The sequence below is a fragment of the Argopecten irradians genome, unplaced genomic scaffold (assembly GCF_041381155.1).
Source record: "Argopecten irradians isolate NY unplaced genomic scaffold, Ai_NY scaffold_0732, whole genome shotgun sequence".
NCBI lineage: Eukaryota > Metazoa > Mollusca > Bivalvia > Pectinida > Pectinidae > Argopecten > Argopecten irradians.
In genome coordinates, this window is record NW_027188199.1 from 8,965 (window position 1) to 33,728 (window position 24,764).

Sequence of the window (24,764 nt, forward strand, 5' to 3'; positions counted from 1 at the left end):
TGGTATGACTTCCAAAATATTTACTTGCAAGTGTGTCTGGAGACTAGGAATATTAGTTTTTTTTTTGATATCACCCATATGCATTAAATAGTTGCAGTCGTAATAAAACCATTTGAAGCCTTGAATACCTTCTTGCTTTAGTCAAAATGTTTTCGTTAGCAGTATTGAATATTTCCATTCTCCTGGCAAATAATATTTTACATTCCACAGTCAAAATGGAGATGATCTTCAATTAGGTTTTTGTTGTCTACAATTTGTATCCTTCGGAAACACCTCCTATGATCTCTATAGTTTATCAGATATTTTATCTTTCTTCCAAATTTATATTTCTGAGTCTTTACAGTATCCTTTATAAGGTGTTGGCACATAATGCATTTGTAGACAGTGTAAGGTATCCAAATAGGTCATTGTGCTGATGTAGTGAAGATCTTCTTCAGGATAGGGTATTTCCAATTACATGATATAGACAATTTCGCAGAGCAATTTGTGGTTTTTTTCCCAATTGAATAAAAAGTTACATTTTGTGTTAAAAAGTCTCTGCCAAAGCCTCTTTTTGGAGTTAAAGCATTAACACTGAGTTCTTGTATGGGTATTCTTTCCAGAATGACAGATACTCCTATCGTGAACTTGATTCTAGAACTATACAATGTACATGTAATTATCTTTTAGGCATGCAAATGAATGTTAAATGTTTTTCAAGCTAGCGTAGACTGATAGGGTTAAAGGTTCGATACCCTTTCCAAAAGGATGAAATGATTAAAAGTTTACTAATAACCCCAGTGAAAGTCAACTACGGTGTATTTATAAGGACAACGTCGGGGATCATAAACGACCCGCTTTACGGAAATTAACCTTTGTAATTAATTCATCTATTCAGATTGGTTCAAAAAATAATGTAGTATCTACAGAAGTTAATAATATTTGGAACTCAAGTTTTTAAAGTAATGATTCAGAAATTATCACCCGTTTTTGGTTAATTTATGTACTTTTAGTTTAATGCTGCCATAATTCTTGAATTTCAGATTGGCGGCCATTTTAAAAATTAAATAAGAATCGAATTATTTTGTGTCAAACGCTACAAAATAAAAAAATACTCACTGTATTTACATATGTTTAATTTGCTTAAAGTCAACTTAGTCAATCATTATATTATTTTTATATAAAGGTATATGTACTTGTAGTAAATTAGATAGCCATCTTGAAATACAAAATGGCGGGTCTTTCTACATTAAGTTAAACCCTATTAGAATGATCCATCATCAATAATAATAAGCATTAATACTATGGGTGAAGACGTTTAATAATGTTTTGCTCGATCACTGACAGAGTGAAATACGGAAACAACTTTTAGTTTCAAAGGCCATCTGGAATTTCAAAATGGCGATCATTTTGAAATAGGATTAGAATAAAAATATTCATGCATCAATCACTACAAAAAGTATCAATACTCTCATTATATTTGCAGGTGTTTATTTGCTTTAAGTTAGCTTGGCCAATTAGATGTGTTATATATACCGATATAGCTCGAAAAGTTGGCGCCCATCTTGAAATACTAAATGGCGATCCTTCCACAATAAGTTTTGCACTACCAAAATGTTCCAAAGTATCAATCATATGGGAGCAGACGTTTAAAGTTTGGGTCTAGCTGGTATAGAACGTGAGTTATGGGTCGCAGAAGGTGGTTTTGGCGGCCATTTTGAAAGCCAAAATAGCGGCCGCCAGAGGCCGTGATTTTTTGGGGTCCATTTTTTTCCTGAAACCTTATGTCCTAAAGAAGCCATATGCAAAGTTGCATGCTTTCCTCATAATTTGAACGATTTTTATGCTCACTTAATATGCGTCTAGGTCGATGCTGATTTTTCTATCAACCGTGCATTAATCAATGCAAACAATTAAATGACTGAACAACCAATGTTCATGTTTTGAAAATAAACGATGAATTAATGATATTCAATGGGGTTTGGCCGCTACGCTATGATTCACATAATCAACATAACCCCGTTAGGTGTTTTTGTGTGTGTCCATTCACCCCAATGCAAAGTAATTTCGGGCCTTGATGCTCCAGTTATCAGCACAATACACCCGTTCTGTGCGAGTTTTATCATAATTATAAACATGATATCACTTACACCTGAACACATTGACCAATTTTACACTGTTAATAATTATAAAATTAGGATGCGTACTTGATGCAGTGGTCTTAACTTGCGCAAACATCAAGGACAATTTTTCTATGAAGTTCGTTTGCAGTTTGCAGCAAAACACCTTTAGATATTTTACCTGTTCATTTTCATCGATAGTAGTTTAGCAGCTGGTCTAGCAAATTCGTATACTACAGTTAATGCACTCTTGGTAACAAGAGCAATATGATAACGCCTTTTCCGTCCTGAATACTCAGCCAATCAGCTTTCAAGTAGATAGTTGAGTCGCGAACTTCACACAGGTATTTAGGCACTACCAATACAACTTTGATCTGTTTTCTCTAGCTCGGAATACTAACAAAAAGTCTCATCAACGGTGACCAGGACACAAATTAAAATCATATATTGACATAGAACCATTCAACTATTCACTCTGGATGTTAATTGGCTTAAAGCGTCATATTCAAAAGACTTTAAGAATTTAACCTGAATATAACGTAAACATCAGTTTACACGCAAAGTATGTCCTTGGCTGTTTTATCTTTTAAATACATGCATCGAGTACGGTAATAAATAGCAGGTGCATTATTAGTCAACAACGTATTAAAGAATCGTGTTCGTCTCGCTCGGCCAATCGGAAATGGGATAGACTGGATACCTATTGACTCGTCCTAGTATTTTGATAACATGTACAAAACGTTCTCCCCAAATGTGGTCTGCATGCATAATGAATAGTAATAGTTGACTTTAAGCAAATAAAACATTATTTTTAATGCATCCCTTAGTAAGTAGAAAGATTGACACAAATAACAATGTTGATTATGTGTTTTTTTTTGCATGATTTCCATGTGATATCAAATAAAGATTTTTTTAATTTTAACCGGTAACCGATAATTAAATAAATAAAATGGTACCTGTTGCGAGCAGAGGCATGGTAAAATAAGATTGACGTTATATGAAAAATTACACTTGATGAATCCCTGTAATTTTACTCCCACGGGATTTGGTAATAATTATTGATATTATGCATATAATTTGCCTGTAAAAAAAAAATGAGAGGAGAAAAACATAATTAAATAAATAAAATTGCTTGTGTACCTGTATTAATGAAATTAAATAACCTTATAAAGAATAATGTTGCTATGAGTTTGATTTCCATGTGATATAAATAAAGTAAAGAGTAACCGATTAATTAAATAAAAATGCGTACCTGTTGAGGAGCAAAGAGGCATATGGTTTTATAAAGAATGATGCTTACAATCATAATGAAGAGCAAGCTTGTTAACTTGAATTCTGATTATGAGTCATAAAAATATTGTCATAAAATGAAATGAAATCTTATGGAATAATGTGCTGTTTTGCAGTTGTAAAAGTCGTTTTTATTGCTTTGTTATTGTTTTACAGGGGTATGGATTCGTTACCTTATTTGACCCGGCGTCTGTGGATGAAGTACTTTCACTTGATAGAGTAAGTTTATCAGATTTGGAATTCTTACAGAATCATTTATATATAGATTGATGTGGCTACTTTTTTTTCATTTTTCTTATTGGCTATTAATAATGTGTTAAAACCCCGGCTGGTACTGTAGTCTAGTCTTCAGAGCATCACCATCGCAATTAGATACAGACATATTCTACATGTAGGGCGTTATATATCTGTATCCAAATGGTTATGATTATTAGATTATTAACTAACGCGCTACAATTAGAATAAGTATGTATCCATTGCGTTCATACACAGTTCAATCTTCAATCTATTTGAACGTAACTCCCGTCCAATTGACTATATCATGGGGGGCATATGTAAATATAAAAAGGTATCCTAAGCAAGCACATTCTAATGTTGACATTACATGATCTGTATGATTTTTATCTACCGTACAAGGTAACAGGCTGTCCTGACTCCACTCCTGATAAGGTCAATCACCCTCCAGTCTCAAGGTCACCTGCAAGGTCATATCTCATTTCAAAATATTTTTATTAAATCATTTGATTTAATAGGGATTGGGCAGCAGGCTATGCCTATATAAGCCCTCTCCCTGTGGATACATACATGTACATCTCAAAATCATATATATAATATATGTAATTTTACAGACAATATTGAAATTAAATATATATTTAGTACATACTTGTAAGTTATACTATGATAACACTCCAATATGTTTTTGTTTATAGTTAAAACGTGGATACTGTGTGATAAGTTGAAATTTATAATGGATTCATATCAGTTCAATATATACAGTTTCTTTATTTAAATCAGTTGATATTGATTTGAATTTTATTTGAATTTGGATCCCTCAATATCACTCCCACACAAGCCATTCCTAGTGACCGGACAGTACTATAAAGTCCATAGTGTTACCACTGAGTACTGGTCCTAGTCAGGAATGTCCAGAGAAAGAGCCATGCTGAGGGAGTATATTAAAGCATATGCATATAAATTAATTATAACATTGGAGAAAATGGGTTTATAATATAAAAATATGAGTGTTATAAGGGTTTACCTATGATCTACTCCTGTCAAAGAACTTGGTACAGACAAAGGATAAAATTTGTAATGTTATATCTAGGTAATTCATTATAATAAAATGTAATATCAATAGTTCAATACAAATTTGAGAATCAAATGGTTGAGTTATGGTATGGATTTATTTGAGAATAGTAACCAATGCATACCTGCATGACAAAATAGTTGACTATATACTAGATAATGAAAGAAAATAATAACGCTTGTGATTCACCAAATCATCCAATACTATTCATTCTTCATATTTCATGAAACAGTTAGATTATGTTTGTATAAGAAGTCATAAACATGTTAATATTCATATAGGGATTAACGCGCCCCATATTGAATATATTCTTAGAGGAATTGCTCCATACAAGCATGGTTAACATAAAAACGAAATCCAATCCCTATATTTACACTCACACGACTTTTTATTTATATTTTATGCAATAAAATCGTCATTTGAAAGTGACGTAATTATTCAATAAAAGTCGGTCAAAAGTGGGAGGGGCTTACTCAATTGAACACCGAATGATGACGCTGCACGTAAGGTAGAATTATTCATCCGCGACGACAAAAAAGTTCAATATTTTAGTGTAAAATAAACATGACAAACAAAGTAAATTTCAGAGATAATTTTATTTAATCAGATCAGAACTTTAAGTAGGTATTAAATTTTGCAAAAAGTTCATATATAGCGTAATAACATAAAGTATTTGTTCTCGGCCACATGTGTGAACTCGGTGACCGTTATTGTGCAGCGAGGCGAGGCTGACGCACGCTTACACAGTGGAGTTTTCCGAAGTTGTCAAAACACCAGTGTTCAAGTAGCTAAATTTGTTTGAGATTGTCGTCTGACTTGACGATATTACATCCTTCGGAGCCATGTGATTATATAATCTACGCTTATATCCATCGCCATCTAGGTTATAGATGGAACAACTTCACTTGTGTTCGATGGATACAATGTATTTTTGGTGACGCGTAACTGTCAACATGTGGATTACTAGCGGTGCATGTTTTATAATACACATGATTAAATTCTCAAAGAACAAAGACAAGAGGATATGTTTATAACTGACCTCTATCAGAAGGTCTCACGCCCGTCCAACCCAAAGACTCGATCGTAGGACGAACACAGACACAGAGGTAATGTTTACATTTGACACCCATCATTTTTAACAAAAATGAAAGCACGTCGCCCCGGTCGGGATATTTTTCCGTTTCTTTGTACAATTGTTAATTTAAAAATTGTTTGAATCATATATAAATATAAAACATGTATATATTGTTTACATTTTTCCAAGATTCTGTGAAAAACAACAATATACACGTAATGTTGCATCAAAATGTAAACAAAGCCATGTGTTTGTTTAAAAAAAAGTAGTCCTTTTACGTTGCATAGAACATTTTCATACGCAAGTTCAAAGTTCAATGTTACCATGCAGTTATGGTAAACAAAATCGGCTAGTATTAGCGTATAGTGACCAAGCATAGCAAGTGTAAATATATAATATTAGATAGTACAATATGGATTATTTTGCTAAATTTTATTATATACTTGTATATGAATAGATCACAGTTTACACATAAAAAATAATATAGTGACTTGAACTTGTGTAATGACTATTCACTACGTATATACTTGTATAGTGTGAAAAACACTGAAGGAGTCTTCATATCATATACATGTACACACATGTATATATACCAGTGTATAAAAATTGTGTGGATATTTATGTTTTCTATACATGTACTTGATGTTTTACAAATAAGAGGGGTATGACTGTTATTATGTTAATATAATAGTTATGGTGGGCTCAAAGTCTGCCAGATGATTCAATAAAGGTTTGGACACAGGCACACAGGTTTGAATTTATCTCATGGCTAAGGTGATTACTTCCCTTTGTTAGAATGTCAACATTCATATGTAAATATTGGGAAAGATTCAGGTCTAGATTCAGGTAAAGGTTTAATTGGATGTCAAGTTGTAAATGAGACAGAGAAGTTAACAAGCTCTGACGTTGGACTGCATATCTAGGGCAGAAGAGAAAAAAGTGATCAACACCTTCAGTAGAGTATCCACAAATACGGGATGGACTATTAGAAAGAGGGTCTTTATAGAGATCAGAATTTAGCTGACTTGCTCGATTACGAAATTGACACATAATAATATTAAAATACCTAGTTCCACCATACTTAAAAGCATCAGTACATTTATCATCAACATTGGGGGTTTGAAATATACGTTGATGTCTTACATCATGAGACACTTGACTATGATCAATAATAAAAGGTATAATGTATTCAAATAGATAGTCAGGGGTTTCATGATTAATTATTTTAAAACATAACATATGTTGTTGATCAATTCTACGTTTTTTGAGAGTGTCCCAACCAAGTTCATTGTAGATAACAGCATGACTAGTACATCTGCGTAAACCAGAGATGACTCTAGCAGGCATCAAGTTGGATATATTCTAAAAGTTCGAATTCCGTTTGATTGCAATTATTCCATACAACACTTGCATATTCAAAGGTTAGGGCGTACATATGATTTGCATAGAATATCTGTGTTTTCCTAACAAGATTAACCTTATTTTTTGTAGGTATTTTCAAATATAAAATTTATATGGTTAGACCATGTCCCATGACTATTCAAGATAACTCCAAGGTGTTTATGTTTATTTAACATTGGTTACAGTATTATTCATGAAAATAAGGTCAGGATGAAGTATATCAGCATTATGTTTATTTGAAATTAAAAGTGCTTTCTGTTTTATTTGGGTTAAAAAAGAATTTCCCATTTATTCGCCCATATAGATATTCTATTCAAATCATTATTTAGTATTTCAGCTGCAGCTACCTGATCGTTATTAATAAGTACAAAAAGGGAAGTATCATCTGCGAAAAATTTGACATTTGAATAAATTTCATTTTCCAAATCATTTATATATATGAGAAATAAATATGGTCCAAGTACTGAGCCTTGAGGTACTCCGGCTGTTACAGCTTTCCACATTGATTTATATCCATCAATAATTACTCTTTGCTGCCTATCAATTAAAGAATTAGAAAGCCATTTTAAAATATTATTATTTATACCATATTTTTTCAATTTATATATCCGTCATGCCAAACCCTGTCAAATGTTTTACTGATATCACAAAACACTAATCTTGCTTCTTTTCTTCTATCAAGCTGTTTCATAATTGTATCATATATTAAAATAAGTCTTAAGGGAGAAAGACAGATTGATTTTGGGAAATTATTCCATTCATGGATAGATAGTTAAACAGATATTTAAAAACAATGTTCTCTAACATCTTACTAAATATTGATGTAACGGATATGAGTTTATAGTTGGATGGATCACTTCTCACCCCCTTGTCCTTGTATATAGCTGTTACATTAGCATTTTTTCCAAATTTGCGGTAAATAACCAAGTTCAATAGATTTATTAAAAATAATATGTAAAAATAAGGGATTCAGATACACCTTTGATAAATCTAGGGTGAATTGAGTCAGGGTCTGACGGTTTTTTGACATTGATACTGTAGAGCTGGTCACATACATCTTGCTCAGTTATAGTTATATTAGAAAATTGGTGTGGGAAAGCAGGAATATCAGTTGGAACATCTTCTGCAGTTTTATCAGTAGTAGAGATAGAAGTGAAGAAAGAGTTAAAAGACTCGCCCTTGTCTATAGGGTGTATTTTTAATTCACCGTTGATTTCCAAGGGATAATCTGTATCATTTTTCTTTTTATTATTAATGACGGATTTAGCTATTCTCCACCATTTACCAGGAGGAATAGTTTTATCAATAAGAGAATTTTGTAATTTCAATAAATAATCATGTTAAGCATTTCTAATCATAGTGATAACAGTATTTCTTAGCTGTCTATATTTTCCCCAAGAAGATGGGATATTTAAAGATGCTCCACCGCCGACAGAGCACATTTGAACAATAATTGGTGTTTAATCATGTATACATATGTCTAATTAACACAGAAAATAATATAACATGATTCATTTTGCCTTTGGTGCATGCGTAATCAGTACTTCATTCCATATAGGATATAGTGCCGCGGAATTTTTTCGGGATGCAATTAATTGTGTTTTCATACTTTTAACTTGAAGTAAAATTAGAAGCTCAAACTTTTCAATGGTGGTAATGGTGTAAAGTAAGTAACTTTTGTAACTGAAGAAAAATACTAAATCGTCTGCTCCTGTTTTAGATAGTGAAAAAATACCATTTGTCAGCGGTGGAGCATCTTTAATTGTTTAGCCTTAGAATGCTGTCTATTTCTCCGTCTCATTTTCAATCTGATTTCATTGTTCATCCATATCTTGTCATTGGGTCTTATAATTACAGTTTTATGAGGAACAAATCTCTCAATACAATTCAAAATTTTGTCAGAAAAGGTTTCATTTAGAAGTTCAATGTTATTAGTTCTACCTAGTTTTTTTAAAAAAAAAACAATGTTTATGAAGAGTTTTGTATGAAATTGATACACTTACAGCACAGTGGTCACTACAAGATGGGGGATGAACAATTACATTGGAAGTTTTACTAGTATCATTTGTCAAAATTAAGTCAAGGCATGTTGAAGATGTGGAGGTTATCCTAGTAGGTTCATTAACAATATTTTGCAAACCATACTTTATCATAATTCTCATAAGATGTGAATTATACGATGGCCCGTTTGAGCCTGTCAAATTACAACTACCTGATTAAATAAGTTGTACATTTATAAATTGACAAAGTGTACATGACCATTTACTCTTAAGTAGTTGTACATTTGTAAATTGACAAAGTGTACATGACCATTTACGGTGGGCAGGGCAAGGTATCGGCGTGAGTTATTGGGTGACTGGTGAATGGGGAATGTTAGATTCCAGTCTTGACCTTTGGTTCAGCTTTCATTAATATTGCAGCGATAACGTGACAAACAATTAAGCGCAGACCACGTCCCCTCATTGTTTTCCGTATACAGACAATTATATTTGCTGAAATCATGTTTTCAAGACAGTATCTAAGTTGCATTTGTATGTTTATAGATAAAATTTGAAGACCAAATCCTATATAACTGACTGCATTTACAGGGAATGTCGAACTGATGATAGCCTGCGTTTTATTGTTTGTCACGTTATCGCTGCAATTTGAATCAAGGCTAAACCAAAGGTCAAGACTGGAATCTAAAATTCCCATTCACCAGCCTCTCAATAACTCACGCCGATACCTTGCCCTGCCCACCGTAAATGGTCATGTACACTTTGTCAATTTATAAATGTACAACTTCTAAAGAGTAAATGGTCATGTACACTTTGTCAATTTATAAATGTACAACTTATTCAACAACGTAGTTGTAATTTGACAGGCTCAAACGGGCCATCGTAGAATTAGGAGTTAATTTCAGCATGTCATGATTAATATCACCAAAAATAAATAAATCTTTATTCAAACTATAAGCTTTTTCAATTGCTTCATCTAATTTGCCCCAGTAATTTACTAGGGAGTTAGGCGGCCTGTACAAGCAACCAATAAGTACAACTCTATTGTTAAATTTGGCTTCTATCCATACAAGTTCAATATCGTTAGATTCTATATCGGGTCTTCTTTTTGCTACAATAGTGTTTTATATATATATAAGAACACCTTCGCCTTGTCTATTCTGTCTATCTCTTCTGAAGACTTGAGGAAATTGTTAAGTGCAAATATCATCATCTTTAATTGAGGGGTTTAAATGAGACTCACTGACACAAACAATAATAAATTCACCAAATTCAGTATCGATAATATCTAGTTTGTTTCTTATTGAACAGGCATTTACATGACAGATAGAGATATCATTGTGTATATATTGATTGTCTCCAACATTGGGTCCTGGGTTTGGATGAACATCTAGACATTGTAGAAGAAGTAAACTTTTTGTTTTAAACTTAAAGTTGAGATTTTTATTAACCAGGTTCAATGACAGGAGGAAACCATAAAACGTATATATATCTGACATCAGTTGTAACACTACATCCAGGATAGAACCCACAGTCTGGATAAGCTTAGGGAAATTCATATTTATATATTTACACTTGCTAGGCTTGTTCACTATACGCTAATACTAGCCGATTTTGTTTACCATAACTGCATGGTAACATTGAACTTTGAACTTGCGTATGAAAATGTTCTTTGCATAGAATTTTGGAAAAATGTAAACAAAATATATATATGTTTTATATTTATATATGATACAAACATTTTTTTAGATTAACAATTGTATAAAGAAACGAAAATATATCCCTACCGGGGCGACGTGCAGTGCTTTCATTTTTGTTTAAAATGATGGGTGTCAAATGTAAACATTGCCTCTGTGTCTGTGTTCGTCCTATGATCGAGTCTTTGGGGTGGACGGGTGTGAGACCTTCTGACAGAGGTCAGTTATAAATATATCCTCTTGTCTTTGTTCTTTGAGAATTTAATCATGTGTATTATAAACATGCACCGCTAGTAACCCACGTGTTGACAGTAACGCGTCACCACAAATACATTGTATCCATCGAACACAAGTGAAATTGTTCCATCTATCGATGGCGATGGATCTAAGCGTAGATTATATAATCACATGGCTATCGTCAAGTCAGGTGACATCTCAAACACATTGCGCTACTTGAACATCGGTGTTTTGACAACTTCGGCAAACTCCAGTGTGTAAGTGTGCGTCAGCTTCGCCTCGCTGCACAATAACGGTCACCGAGTTCACACATGTGGCCGAGTACAAATTCTGTATGTTATTACGCTATATATTAACTTTTAGCAAAATTGAATATATATTTAAAGTTCTGATGTGATTAGATAAAATTATCTCTGAAATTTACATTGTTTGTCATGTTTATTTTACAGTAAAATATTGAACTTTTTTGTCGTCGCGGATGAATAATTCTACCTTATGTGAAGAGTCATCATTGGCTGTTCAATTGAGTAAGATCCTCCCACTTTTGACAGACTTTTATTGAATAATTACGTCACATTCAAATGACGATTTTATTGCATAAAATATAAATAAAAAAAAGTCATATGAGTATAAATATAGGGATTGGATTTATAACGCGCCCCAAAGAATATATTCTTAGAGGAATTGCTCCATACAAGCATGGTTAACATAAAAGCGAAATCCAATCCCTATATATAATGAGAAATAAAGATTGACCATAGATCTATCCAGGTCATGAGTTTCTCATGATGTAGTTGACAACATAGAATATCGACATATTGTCCTAATAATTCAATTGAAGTTTTTCAATACATTGTAATTATTTGAAAAAAAATGATGTTGTTTGAGACTTGTGTACATGTACGAGACCATCAACGAGCGAAGGCATGAAATGAATAAACAAAATAATAACTATAGAAATAGACAAAAACAAACATATAAACAAACATTGAACATTGTAAACTGAAATAAACACAATTCACCATGTGACAGTATATATGGTCCATCAGAATCTCCAGTGTATGTGCGCAAGGTCATATATATCTATGTCTATGTTCAAGCAACCTTTTCTGTGCAGTATTCCACATACTTGTGGATTTACATTTGCTTTACATTCTGTGCTATACAGCCACACATGCATTTATAAGGTAACGTATTTCTAACAAATCATCATTCTAACCTAACTCTACATGCTCAGTACAATTACACATTACACACCTATTCTGTACATATCAAACATTAAATCGTTACATATTTTATAAACATCTTACACAGCTTCATGAACACACAACCCTCTTGCAAGCTTCTTAATATACAGTTTATGAACACGTAACAATATATATATATATTATATGACCACACAGCTTTCTTTAAAACCAGCAAAAACTATCTAATAGTACTTGAAAACTTGAGACATTTCTGCAAACTTAACACAGTCCTATTAAACCTGAAAAATCCTTAGCTTCCTTTATTTCATAGGCTGCAAGTAAACCTCTTAACCGTTGATAGTGATTGGTCTTGTCGCTGTCTCCGGTTGAAATGACCAAAGTCCCTCTCACCTCAGTTGAGAAGCATGCAGTCACACCTGAATTAGAGCACAGTTTCCTGACCACTTCGTAAACTTTAAAAACACCGAGGAAATGTGATATTTACAAGCAAATGGTTAATAAGGTTACTTTGCAATTTTTCCTCATTAAACCATTATCATGTCAACAGAGAAAAGAAAATTGATAACAAAATTGAGGCTTTCAGCGCACATTTTAGCTATTGAATCAGGAATATAGGAATATATCATATTATAAAATTTATATTAAGAAGATATGTGCTCAAGTAGTCACCTGAAGATGATTTTCATTTTTACTCGTATGTCAAAAATATTCAAATATTAGACGAACATACCGCCTGTAATCGAATTATTGAGCGCAAATAGTCAAAGATAATTGAATTAGGAAAATTTATGAAAGAAGCGCTTAGTTGTAGAATTGTATGATTATTGACGTGCATAAAAGTGATTAATTATTTATAACCTCCAGTGTCCGTCTGTCGAATTTAACGAAATGGTATTATCTTTTACTTTTCTTTGTCTCTCTATCTGATTATTACCAGCATTCCCTTAATATTTTAATGTCGACTGGTGCATTTGTATCATTCCAATGAATGAGCGCATCACTGTAAATCTGTAATGAAGATATATAAAAATTTACATCTGTACGTATAAATAATAAGTTAACTATATATAGCTTATATTTGCAATCTAAATTAAATTATGTTATAATGCATGCTGTACACAATATGTTTACAATTTATATACTTTTGTTCTGATGAGTCACTGACCCAAAGTCAATAAAAGAATTGAAATATATGTCACTCTATGGGTTGGATTCGAACACTTTAAATTTTTTGACACGCGTTATATGTCTTCTTCGACTAGCGATGTAGTTGAGTCATGTAACGAGGTATTGGTACAACATAGTAAATTACTGAAATCTGGCAAAGGAAGAGTGAAACCGCAGTAATACAATGTAGCTAGGAAAAAATCAATAGACGTATAAATAACAATGTTTTCCTCTCACTTCAATTTCCATATTTAAATTGCTTATTCTAATTTTGAACAGGAACTTTAACCACTTTCATATTAGTTTCAGATATATCATTTACTCGTTATTACCGCTCAATCATTCATATCCATTCAAAATAGATTGATACTTATATATCATTAACTTAAATAATATAATTAATTTCCATCAAATATGTCAGGGGAGACAACTCTTATATAAAAAATAATTAAAAGGACACTACTCCGTTTTACATATTCTTATATTCTATTACACATTTATACAAAAGAATCTTACTTTAAATAATTTCTGTGATGTACATATTATATAATGTTATATGTTAATTTGAAATTGTTTTATTAAAGATTAACTTTTAAACAATCAATAAGTAGTTTTAAGGATTCAATCTGCGCGTAACCAGTATGAAAAACTCAATAGTATTAAAATTGATATCAACAACAAGGGCAGCTAACTCTCACATAATAGTATTTGATTGATAGGAAAGTAATTGTAAATATATCTTAAATCACAATGTAACAAACTTCGGTATTTCGAAACTATCAATTCCTTTTCCCCATTTTGTTTGATTTGAATGTACAAGAGGACAGATTGTCTTTAAGTATTTCTTTTAAAATTTGAAATGTTGATGTAGGAGAAATTGATTTGTTTTGATTTTTTTTTTTTCTTTTTTTTTTTTTTTTTTTTTTATGTATTCCTTATCTTCCATATATCACGTATAGTTGTAATTATGTGTTGGACATTGCCTTTTTCCATAAATCCCCAGTGCATTCACCGAGCAATATCTTTTCTTCATCAATATTCCATGTAATATTTACGGTGTCAAAACTTTCATTATTGTAAAGATTATCATGTAGTATGTTCAACAATTGTGTTGCGAATATACAGTTAAAAACAAATGGGATAAAGTCTCATTTTCAGTTCTACACATATGACATAATCTATCAGATCCATTCATTAGACCTAGTTAGTTTTCAGTATATATTACCTTATGTATACTTCTCCATTAAAACTCTTCCATTTTATTTGTAATTGCAATGTCGGTATTTTATTTTTTTTCCAAACATTCTTCCAAGCTATTTCCTTCTGAAATTAAGTATTCCGTTTTATTTCTGCTTTCGGTCTTATCATTGGCGTAGTAATAATAGTACGTAGGGTTTTCAATTTAAGCTAAAAATATATAATATGTATATGTTGTTTATATACTGTTTCTGGTTCTGGTTCGCGACATTGAATAATTTCAATATATTTTCTAGATATATATAGCTTTGTTTATTTTGGAAATCTGGGCAATCCAATTATGTTTAAATATATAAGTTCCTTAAAAGTTTTGCCTGTACTCAACCCATTATATACTTTAGTGATTCCACTTTTCAAAAAAGAAGGTATAAATAATGGTTGTCTATTACGCTGTATGTTTTTGTTACCGAATAATGGTTGTGACAAAATTAGTGATATCTCATTAGGTACTATTTTAGATTTCATATGTGACCATACTTCCAAAATAGTAATATAATTTTGGAATTTGATTGCTAATATTTAATCCATTCAAGTCTGAACATCTAGCTAGCAAATGTGTTTGCATATATTTATTATTGATTTTTAAGTAGTGTTTCCAAATATCATCCCATGCCTCAGTTGTGCAGAATTTTGTATACTGATTTTGTATATTTTCTACAAATTCTGTCAGATTTACCATTTCAATTCCTCCATTCAATTTACTTTTACAACAAACTTTTCTTTCTGTCAGATTGCCTTTCCCATCCCAGATATAGTCCCATATGATTTTGTTTATTTTCTGTACATACCTTTCGGGAATGCCTCTTGCTTCTATCTCAAATCCTATTAAGGATATAATAAAAGATTTAAAGATTAGAGTTTTCCCCTTAAAAGTAAGATTTCTTGTTTTCCATAATTAAAGATATTCTTTTTATCTTTTGATTTTTTTTCTTTCCATATCTTATCATCATCTATCACACGTTCATGAAAGACGCCTGACGTTTTACAGTTTTTGTCCATTTTATTTTTTTAAATATTGGTTCTTAGTTTTTCCATGGTTCTAGATAGATACCTTCTGTTTTAAAATAATTTATTTTGGACCATGATGCCTCTTCATATATATTTGGCTGCTTAAATGTTTGTTCTATAGATTTTTCTGTTTTATTCATCAGCTGTGTATCGTCCGCAAACATATTTAATTTGTTTCAATACTATCAGTTCCTGGTAGCTGTATTTCTTTTGTTTCTATATCAGATTTGATAGCACATGCTAGTGGCTCTGCCTATAAAATATAACGTAGTGGTGCGATTGGGCAGCCTTGACGGGCTGATCTTGTGATTTCAAAATAGGCCGATGCATAGTCATTTGTGTATATGCATGTTTTTGAGGTTTATATCACAAGCATACATTGTATATATCCAATTGCAAAAAATATTTTCAAATTTGAACTCATGTAAACATTTTAAAATACATCCCCATTCAATTCTGCCAAAAGCTTTTTTACTTTGTTCAAGTGGGGACATCGAATCAAATTCTGGTCTTTTTTGGGTTTTTGAATAGTAATTTTACATGTATTAACTTGAATGTTCAAAGCTTAAAATACAAGTTGACCATTCCACGCTTTATTACATAAATAATGTTTAAACATAGACTCTATAATAATGTTGATAGCAGATATTAGAATTGTATTAGACTCCTTACTGGCAATTTCATTGTATGGCGATTGCTTAGTAATGAAAGATGATTGCTTTGATTTTCAGAAGATCACTGTGAATGGATGTTTTCTAAGACTCGGAAGAAAACGTCAAAAATGCATTCAGATGAAAAAACACAAAACTATCACACGTATACTGGATACAAGGAAGATACTCCAGAAACAGATACGCTTTTTGAATATGCAAAGCCCGTCCTTCCGCGAGGTATGCAAAAGAAAAGAAAGTCATGGAAAAATACAGTCAGAAAATCCTGTATACCAAATCCAAGGCCAGGAAAAGTTCACAAAAAACATGGTCAGCGCAAGAAGAAAAAACAGGTATTTCTTTAGAGGAACAGATCTATTCTTAACATTCTACATACTACACTGTCGGGAATCACGTGGTTTGAAGTGGTGATCCCACGAACAGACAAAATGTCTGCCATGCAGAAAACCGAGGCGCTTCGGAAAAAACCATACGGTAAGCTTCCGAACTCAATGGGTCTAATGTATCAAGAACTGGCCTATAGACGTCGGACATTATTACCAAATATATCCATGTTTACATTTCTGCTCAATTTTGTGTCATTGTAGCAAACATTCAAATAATCGGAGGGTGGGTGTAGAAAAAAATCTCTGAATATTTCATCAACACGGCGCGTAGTTAAACTCACGAACGAAGTATGTTTTACTGTATACAACGAAATAAGTGATATAACCACTAAATTGTTATTCGGTCATCAATTTTATACAATGACAGAACATTTTTAGACAATGGGAATGTCCGAAAGTCCATATTTGTCAATATCTATGAATGTTTTTTTAAATGGTGGGTGACACGAATAGGTCATCGTAGCAACAAAATGGTGGGTTACCACGCATGGCTGGATATTATTAAATATTTCTCTCATTTCCTGTCTTATTTTTTGTCTGGTGAGGATTTTGATGTGCGAACTGGTCCGTGTGAACTTTTATACATTGTACATACATTTTATAGGTCGAATCTGTACTAAAGTAGGCTAACAGTAACTAAGCTTTAGTCCTAAACATTTTTTTAACGTCACGTTAAACATTGTTTTAAAAATAAGTTAAGTATTTATCATTTAAAACAATAAACTAAATACATTGTGTTTAAAAAGGAAATATCCAGAGGTCATTTTCAATTTTTGTGAAGAGTAATATTATTTTACGACATATCGTACATCGGCATGATGACTAGCCTATATTAGCTAGATACAGTAGACCACAGGGACCTGGCACCTTTTGTAACCAACAGTATACATACCTGGCACCTTTTGTAACCAACAGTATACATATATATATAACAGTCTAATAATTTGTTCTTTGAATAATTTATTCTTTTAATATTAATACTTTTATATACTTTTTTAGTCGGTCGAATTATAGACCTTGACCTTGACACAGTATTACACATACATGTATTTAGAGAACGCTATCTATATTTGAAGTCGAACGCCTGTGCGTGCGTGGACAGCTCAGTGACATCGGTTATTGCCGGACTATCAGTAAAGTTGTATGTAGCACCTGCACGTGTGTTGTTAGAGGCGAAGGACACGATGCTTAGTATGCATGTACCGCAGCATGCCGGTAAAGTTCTAAGAATTACGAGAAGATATGAAAATAGATGCAGCCTTATTTACACAAAGTTATTTTTTATTGTAAACAACCGCTCGGTCAAGAAGCCGAGAGATCTTTATCGCTTCTGGAGCAGTTTGCTCTATCTAAAATATGTGAGCGCGGTGGTCGTCTCGGAATACTTTCTCAACGGCGTTTTACGACCTGATCTAGAAAGAAGATATAGAGGTTACACAACGAGTGGCTGTTGGATATGGAATTTATTCCACACGAGTAAGTTATTTTTTAAAAGTTACAAAAGACACCAGCTTTAGCGAGTGTCTTTTGTAACTTTTAAAAAATAACTTACGAGTGTGGAATAAATTCCATATCCAACAACCACGAGTCGTGTGACCTGTTTCTACCACAATTATATCCGCTTTTAGCCGATAGAAATACGACGAGGATAAGTACGCTATCCAACAGCAGTTTTGGCGTCAAGCGGCGATCACAGCATAGCATGACGTCACTCGATTATTGATGACGTTAACAAATGATGACACGACACTCAGAAAGACGTAGTTCGGTCAAAGTTCACCGTGTCAGCCAATCAGAATGCGTACAGAGTTTATATAAACTCCACGTGTGGTATAAACAAATTGTTAATCAACAGCTGCATCGTTTATTTTATACCCTGAGAGTTGAATAACACTGACTATTGTGGTAGAAATCTATTTAACTTACTTGCTAATTAGTTAAGCTATTTGCCATGACTGCAACAAACTGCAAGCATTATGTATGATGAAGGTGTTGCTACATTTTTGTAAATATACTGTAAAACTGTCCCTTTAGCAAAGTTGATGATCCATAGCACATGAATGCACTTCCATATATGATGTAAAATATGAGAACGTTAAATACATGTAAGTATTAATATGGTATAGCTCATTAAGTTTATTCATTTGTATCAACATTGGTATTTAATGATAGTTCGCCAGTCTGTCAATTGTTCCGTGCTTCTTTTTTATTGCGCATAAAACTATGTGTAGATTCATATGTAACTAGATACGTATTTCGCAACTTCTGTGTGTTACGTCTGGACCTAAAGTTATACGTGTACGACTTGAATTTCATCAAGCGAATGAAATAAGTGACTGGTGTAAATTAGTTTTGATTCTCGTAGTCATCATCATTTAATAATAAAATAGAGGTTTCCAATAAGTGACTATGCAAAGTATGTTTATCAAACTCGAGTTAGTTGATAAACATCCAATAGCTTAAACTCTGTTAAAGTTCCATTTTCGTGAAACTGGGCCCTGTTATAAATACAATGGAAAGAAAATGCGCTATAAAAAGTAGTCCGAAGTTGAACGCCAATCGGAATCAAGAGGCGTTAAGTTGTATGAACGATAATCAGAAATATGATTGAGTTTATCACATGTGTTGTTTTATTGTGAAGCATGCATTGCCTTTATGGGGTAAATATTATTACATAAGTTTATAATAGCACATAGATCTCAAATTGGTCATTATTATTTGGAAGCATTAAACACATATGCCAATTTGATAGTTGTATTATGTTGCTTCTTGTATTGCAGTCTCAATTGTCTCATGTCAAATTTGAAAAATAAATGAAATGCCCATTTCCAAAGCAATCAATATAATGAAATTATACATGGGTTGTAAACTAGGGTGCGAATTATGATTTACATGTTTTTGTATATACTTTTACTATGCCAAAGTACATTATATCTCTAAACATAGCCTGTTATTGTCTCTGAGACCAAAGATGCAAATTTAAGAGATCAACACTACGAGAACATCACGTACATGTATCCAATAGCTTATATCAACATCTGGAGGAGTGGACCGATTGACACAACATCTAGAAAAAAAGTAAAGAAATGTTTGTTTTTTAATTCTACAGGTTATACAATGTACTTTAACCGCCCCCCCTAACCAAAATGATTTGCATGGAATTCAATGAGTGAATCAAGAAGAACCTTTAATGTCATTCATTACTAAAAGCTACCAACATTTTGACAATAACATGACTAATAACGTTTTTATTTTACATAACCGATTCGATTACAGTTTGTAACATGGTTTTTAGAATGATTATTATTTAGTCGATTGAAGTGCGGTGGAGTGTAGTCAGTCACCAAATTGAGGTGACAGCCTTGGAAACTGAGAATATTACCAAGACCTCTGTTATATAACTTTAAAACATTTCTTATGCGTGGTAACCCACCATCTTGTTACTACGAAGACCTATTCGTGTCACCAACCATTTACAAAAACATTCATAGATATTGACAAATATGGACTTTCGGACATTCCCATTGTCTAAAAATGTTCTGTCATTGTATAATATAGATGATCGAATGACAATTTAGTGGTTATATCACTTTTTGCGTCGTATAACAGTAAAACGTACTTAGTTCGTGAGTTTCCCTACGCGACGTGTTGATGAAATATTGAGAGTTTTTTTCTACACCTACCCTCCGATTGAGCAGAAATGAAACATGGGTATATTTGGTAATAATGTCCGACGTCTATAGGCCAGTTCTTGATGCAGTAGACCTAGACCCATTGAGTTTGGAAGATTACCGTCTGGTTTCTCCCAAAGCGCCTCGGTTTTCTGCATGGCAGACATTTTATTTGTTCGTGGGATCACCACTTCAAACCACGTAATTCCCGACAATGTACTATTTTTGTGTTCTTTCAAATAACTGTATAATCATATATATATATTTCCAAAAATAGCATAAAGATAAATGTATTAACAGTGATATACATATTGTGAAGTCTGAATTACCTTAAATTAAGTCTAATTATGTCTGATTATTAGGTAGATAATACTATTGCCATACGGTAATGCAATAAAAGTGATATTTGTTCGTTTTGTAAACAAATACTACAAGCCGGTATTTCATTTTTTAAATCAAAATATTTACAGATAATTTTCAATAAAACTTATATTGTATCATATAAATAAGTTTTGTTTGAATGGTGTCGAAAGGTATTTATACGCGAATAACTGCGAAATATAAAAAGAAAGGGACTGTTTTCTACATTCATATGTGTATATATATGTTAAACGTGATTTAGAAAAGAGTTATTCAAAACAAATCACCCAATTGTTGGGGGGGGGGGGGGTGTTGTTTTTTGTGTGTGTTTTTTTTCGTTTTTGTTGATTTCATTCTTTATCGAATCTTCATTTAACAGCATAGATCACAACGTATTTATTGTACTAATGGAAAACATCGAGATAAAAAGAAAGAAAACTTGACCCACCACAGTCATTCTAAGGAAATGGAAAAGGATGCTGACACCACGCAACAGAGAAGTGATACAGGGTTAGCAAGAGTTCATCCATTACCCATTAGAACAGACGACTTTTTACAACCTGTGCGCCCTCGAGTTCATGTTTACGACCACGGGAATTATCTGTTTAATATTGATGTTGACAACTATAATGTCCTTTATAGTATCAATGATGAAGTCTCAAAGAAATGCAAAATTCCCGCTGCAAACTTTATGTTAGAGTATAACGGGAAGGCTGTTAATAGCAACTGGCCATTACATGTACAGAATGAAGCAAATATTCACCTTATTGTGAAGGGCAAGGGAGGAATGAAGGAAGGGGATGATTCAGCCCAATCAAACGATAAGAAAAACGACGGAACCCTTGCTAATCCGATTGCAGGTATTTCATCTTTCTATTGCAATTAAAAACTTATTTGTTTATAAGCTACATATAACACCGTTGATACTAAAACAAAGTACAGATTGTTATCGTATTTTCTTTTCTTTTGTTAACACAAGCTTCATTATGGCAGCATAATATAAATACTACCTCCATTACAGGGTTACAGAGTGTCACCCGAGAATAGGATATCACTGTCACCCTCGGTTTGCCTCCGGTGAGAGTCACTGTGATATTGCGAGCACATGCGCTTGCATTCTGGTTTAAGGAAGATATTATAAAATACGTTTTGATCTGATCTCAAGGCTTGGATCTAGGTCTTTAAATGGTATAAATTGTGATGAATGACTAGAAATATGATATTTCAGCCGCTCTACGTGGGGAAGATTTCTTGGAGAGCTTTCCATCCTTTTGGTGTATAATACTGTGTAGAATATGATTTTACCGATTTCCTAGACCCCTAAAATATAAAACATTGGTCTACATGCACTCTGGTGGACCCAAATTAATATACATGTACACTGACTAATTCTCAGATCCGCGTGACTCTATTATTCTACTAATATCAGAATGATTACTAAGTGTCTCTGATCATACAATCCAACATCAGAACACAATATAACAACGAAAACTGAGAGCTGCATTAACAAACATGATCAGTCTCCCCTACTTGGGTTTAAATTAATAACCCCTAACACTCACTATTCTAATATGATAGCTAGTTATGTTTATTCCATTGTATGAATAATGAAATCAACTTTTGTTGGTCAGCTACAAGTAGAACAGTGTGGTATGTCTCATCATTTTCTTGAACTTAAATTTGCAGATTCCTTTGAGAGAAGACCACAAAGCAGTGAGGTAGTACAAGAGGAAGATCAATTAAGCCTTGCTGATAGTGAAAACTCGGCAGCATCTATTAAAGAACCTAAAGAAATTGAAATCGCTTCCAGTAGTACAGAAAGTTCAGGTGATTTAAATAACCAAAACGAATCTACTAGTAAGGAGGCCTATATGACTTTGGAACATGCAACAAAGGACAATACGTCTTTTTCAGAACTACCTGAAGGTAAGAATTTACATCGAACCGTTATCCCATAACGTTTCAAACGACTTGCCTTTACTAACTGTATAATTTTGGCTGAAGTAGGAGAAATTGAAGCTACGATTAACAATTCAGGGTGTTATAGCTGCTTATCAGATAATGCCTAAACATTGTTCAAAATGGTGTTTGGCTTCCCATCTTTTACTGATACTTCAGTAAGCCCATTTGGGTTTACCTTGGGCGTCTATATGTCTCAGAAATTGTCCCTTATATAGCAGTTATAACTGCCCGTTCCCCTACCAACGAATCATACTATCAGAATCCATGAAACGCTTGAATGGCTCGTTCTTTTGTCAGGTTTCAAACGTTTTGATATCCTAACCCTTTTATAGATAGCCCATATCTATCAAATATTCCGTAAGCGACACGTAATAAAGGCCCAAACTAATAAAAGTATGAACATTTATTTACAAACCTAACACAACAAAACAATCATGAAATAACTACTAGCCAATCTCGCATATTTCTCTTTCACACATCTTAAAATATCTAAATCTACATAAATTACACGACTAGCCTAATGTCCAATTGCTAATAATCCCAAATTTAACACACGCGAATGTCTTTCAAAGGTATAATACTGTCTCTGATTAGATTATACTGGTTTTCCCAACTTATCTTATGGAATGTAGACTCAAGCTCAGGTCAAATAGGCTCTTAAAGGTCGATTAAGCTCCTCTGGATCATTATACAGGTTCATGACGGTCGTACAACAACTCCTCAAGGTCATATATCGTAGCGGATTCTCACAAAAGATTGCAAATAAAATTTATTTCATAACCCGATGAAGTTCAAAAATAGTTGCATCAATGGTGGGCCCAAATTAATATACATGTACACTAACTAATTCTCAGATCCGCGTGACTCTATTATTCTACTAATATCGGAATGATTACTAAGTGTCTCTGATCATACAATCCTACATCAGAACACAATATAACAACGAAAACTGAGAGCTGCATTAACAAACATGATCAGTCTCCCCTACTTGGGTTTAACTTAATAATCCCTAGCACTATTCTAATATGATAGCTAGTTATGTTTATTTCATTGTATGAATAATGAAATCAACTTTTGTTGGTCAGCTACAAGTAGAACAGTGTGGTATGTTTCATCATTTTCTTGAACTTAAATTTGCAGATTCCTTTGAGAGAAGATCACAAAGCAGTGAGGTAGTACAAGAAGAAGATCAATTAAGCCTTGCTGATAGTGAAAACTCGGCAGCATCTATTAAAGAACCTAAAGAAATTGAAATTGTTTCCAGTAGTACAGAAAGTTCAGATGGTTTAAATAACCAAAACGAATCTACTAGTAAGGAGGCCGATATGCCTTTGGAACATACAACAAAGGACAATACGTCTTTTTCAGAACTACCTGAAGGTAAGAATTTACATCGAACCGTTATCCCATAACGTTTCAAACGACTTGCCTTTACTAACTGTATAATTTTGGCTGAAGTAGGAGAAAATTGAAGCTACGATCAACAATTCAGGATGTTATAGCTGCTTATCAGATAATGCCTAAACATTGTTCAAAATGGTGTTTGGCTTTCCATCTTTTGCTGATACTTCTGTAAGCCCATTTGGGTTTACCTTGGGCGTCAATATGTCTCAGAAATTGTCCCTTATATAGCAGTTATAACTGCCCGTTACCCTACAAACGAATCATACTATCAGAATCCATGAAACGCTTGAATGGCTCGTTCTTTTGCCAGGTTCCAAACGTTTTGATATCCTAACCCTTTTATAGATAGCCCATATCTATCAAATATTCCGTAAGCGACACGAAATAAAGGCCCAAAATAATAAAAGTATGAACATTTATTTACAAACGAAACACAACAAAACAATCATGAAATAACTACTAGCCAATCTCACATATTTCTCTTTCACACATCTTAAAATATCTAAATCTACATAAATTACACGACTAGCCTAATGTCCAATTGCTAATAATCCAAATTTAACACACG

The 24,764-nt window shown here is 33.0% G+C and overlaps 1 protein-coding gene across 1 annotated transcript; it reads left to right on the forward strand.

The window, feature by feature from the left end:
• Positions 1–3,543: 3,543 nt before the first annotated feature.
• On the forward strand, positions 3,544–24,172 carry LOC138313549 (uncharacterized; the record flags this gene model as incomplete). The annotated part of the gene is made up of 5 exons (XM_069253945.1): positions 3,544–3,608; positions 16,474–16,745; positions 21,210–21,690; positions 22,517–22,756; positions 23,933–24,172. Coding segments are annotated over exons 2-5 (1,216 nt in total), but the record flags the coding sequence as incomplete, so codon positions are not given.
• Positions 24,173–24,764: the final 592 nt, after the last annotated feature.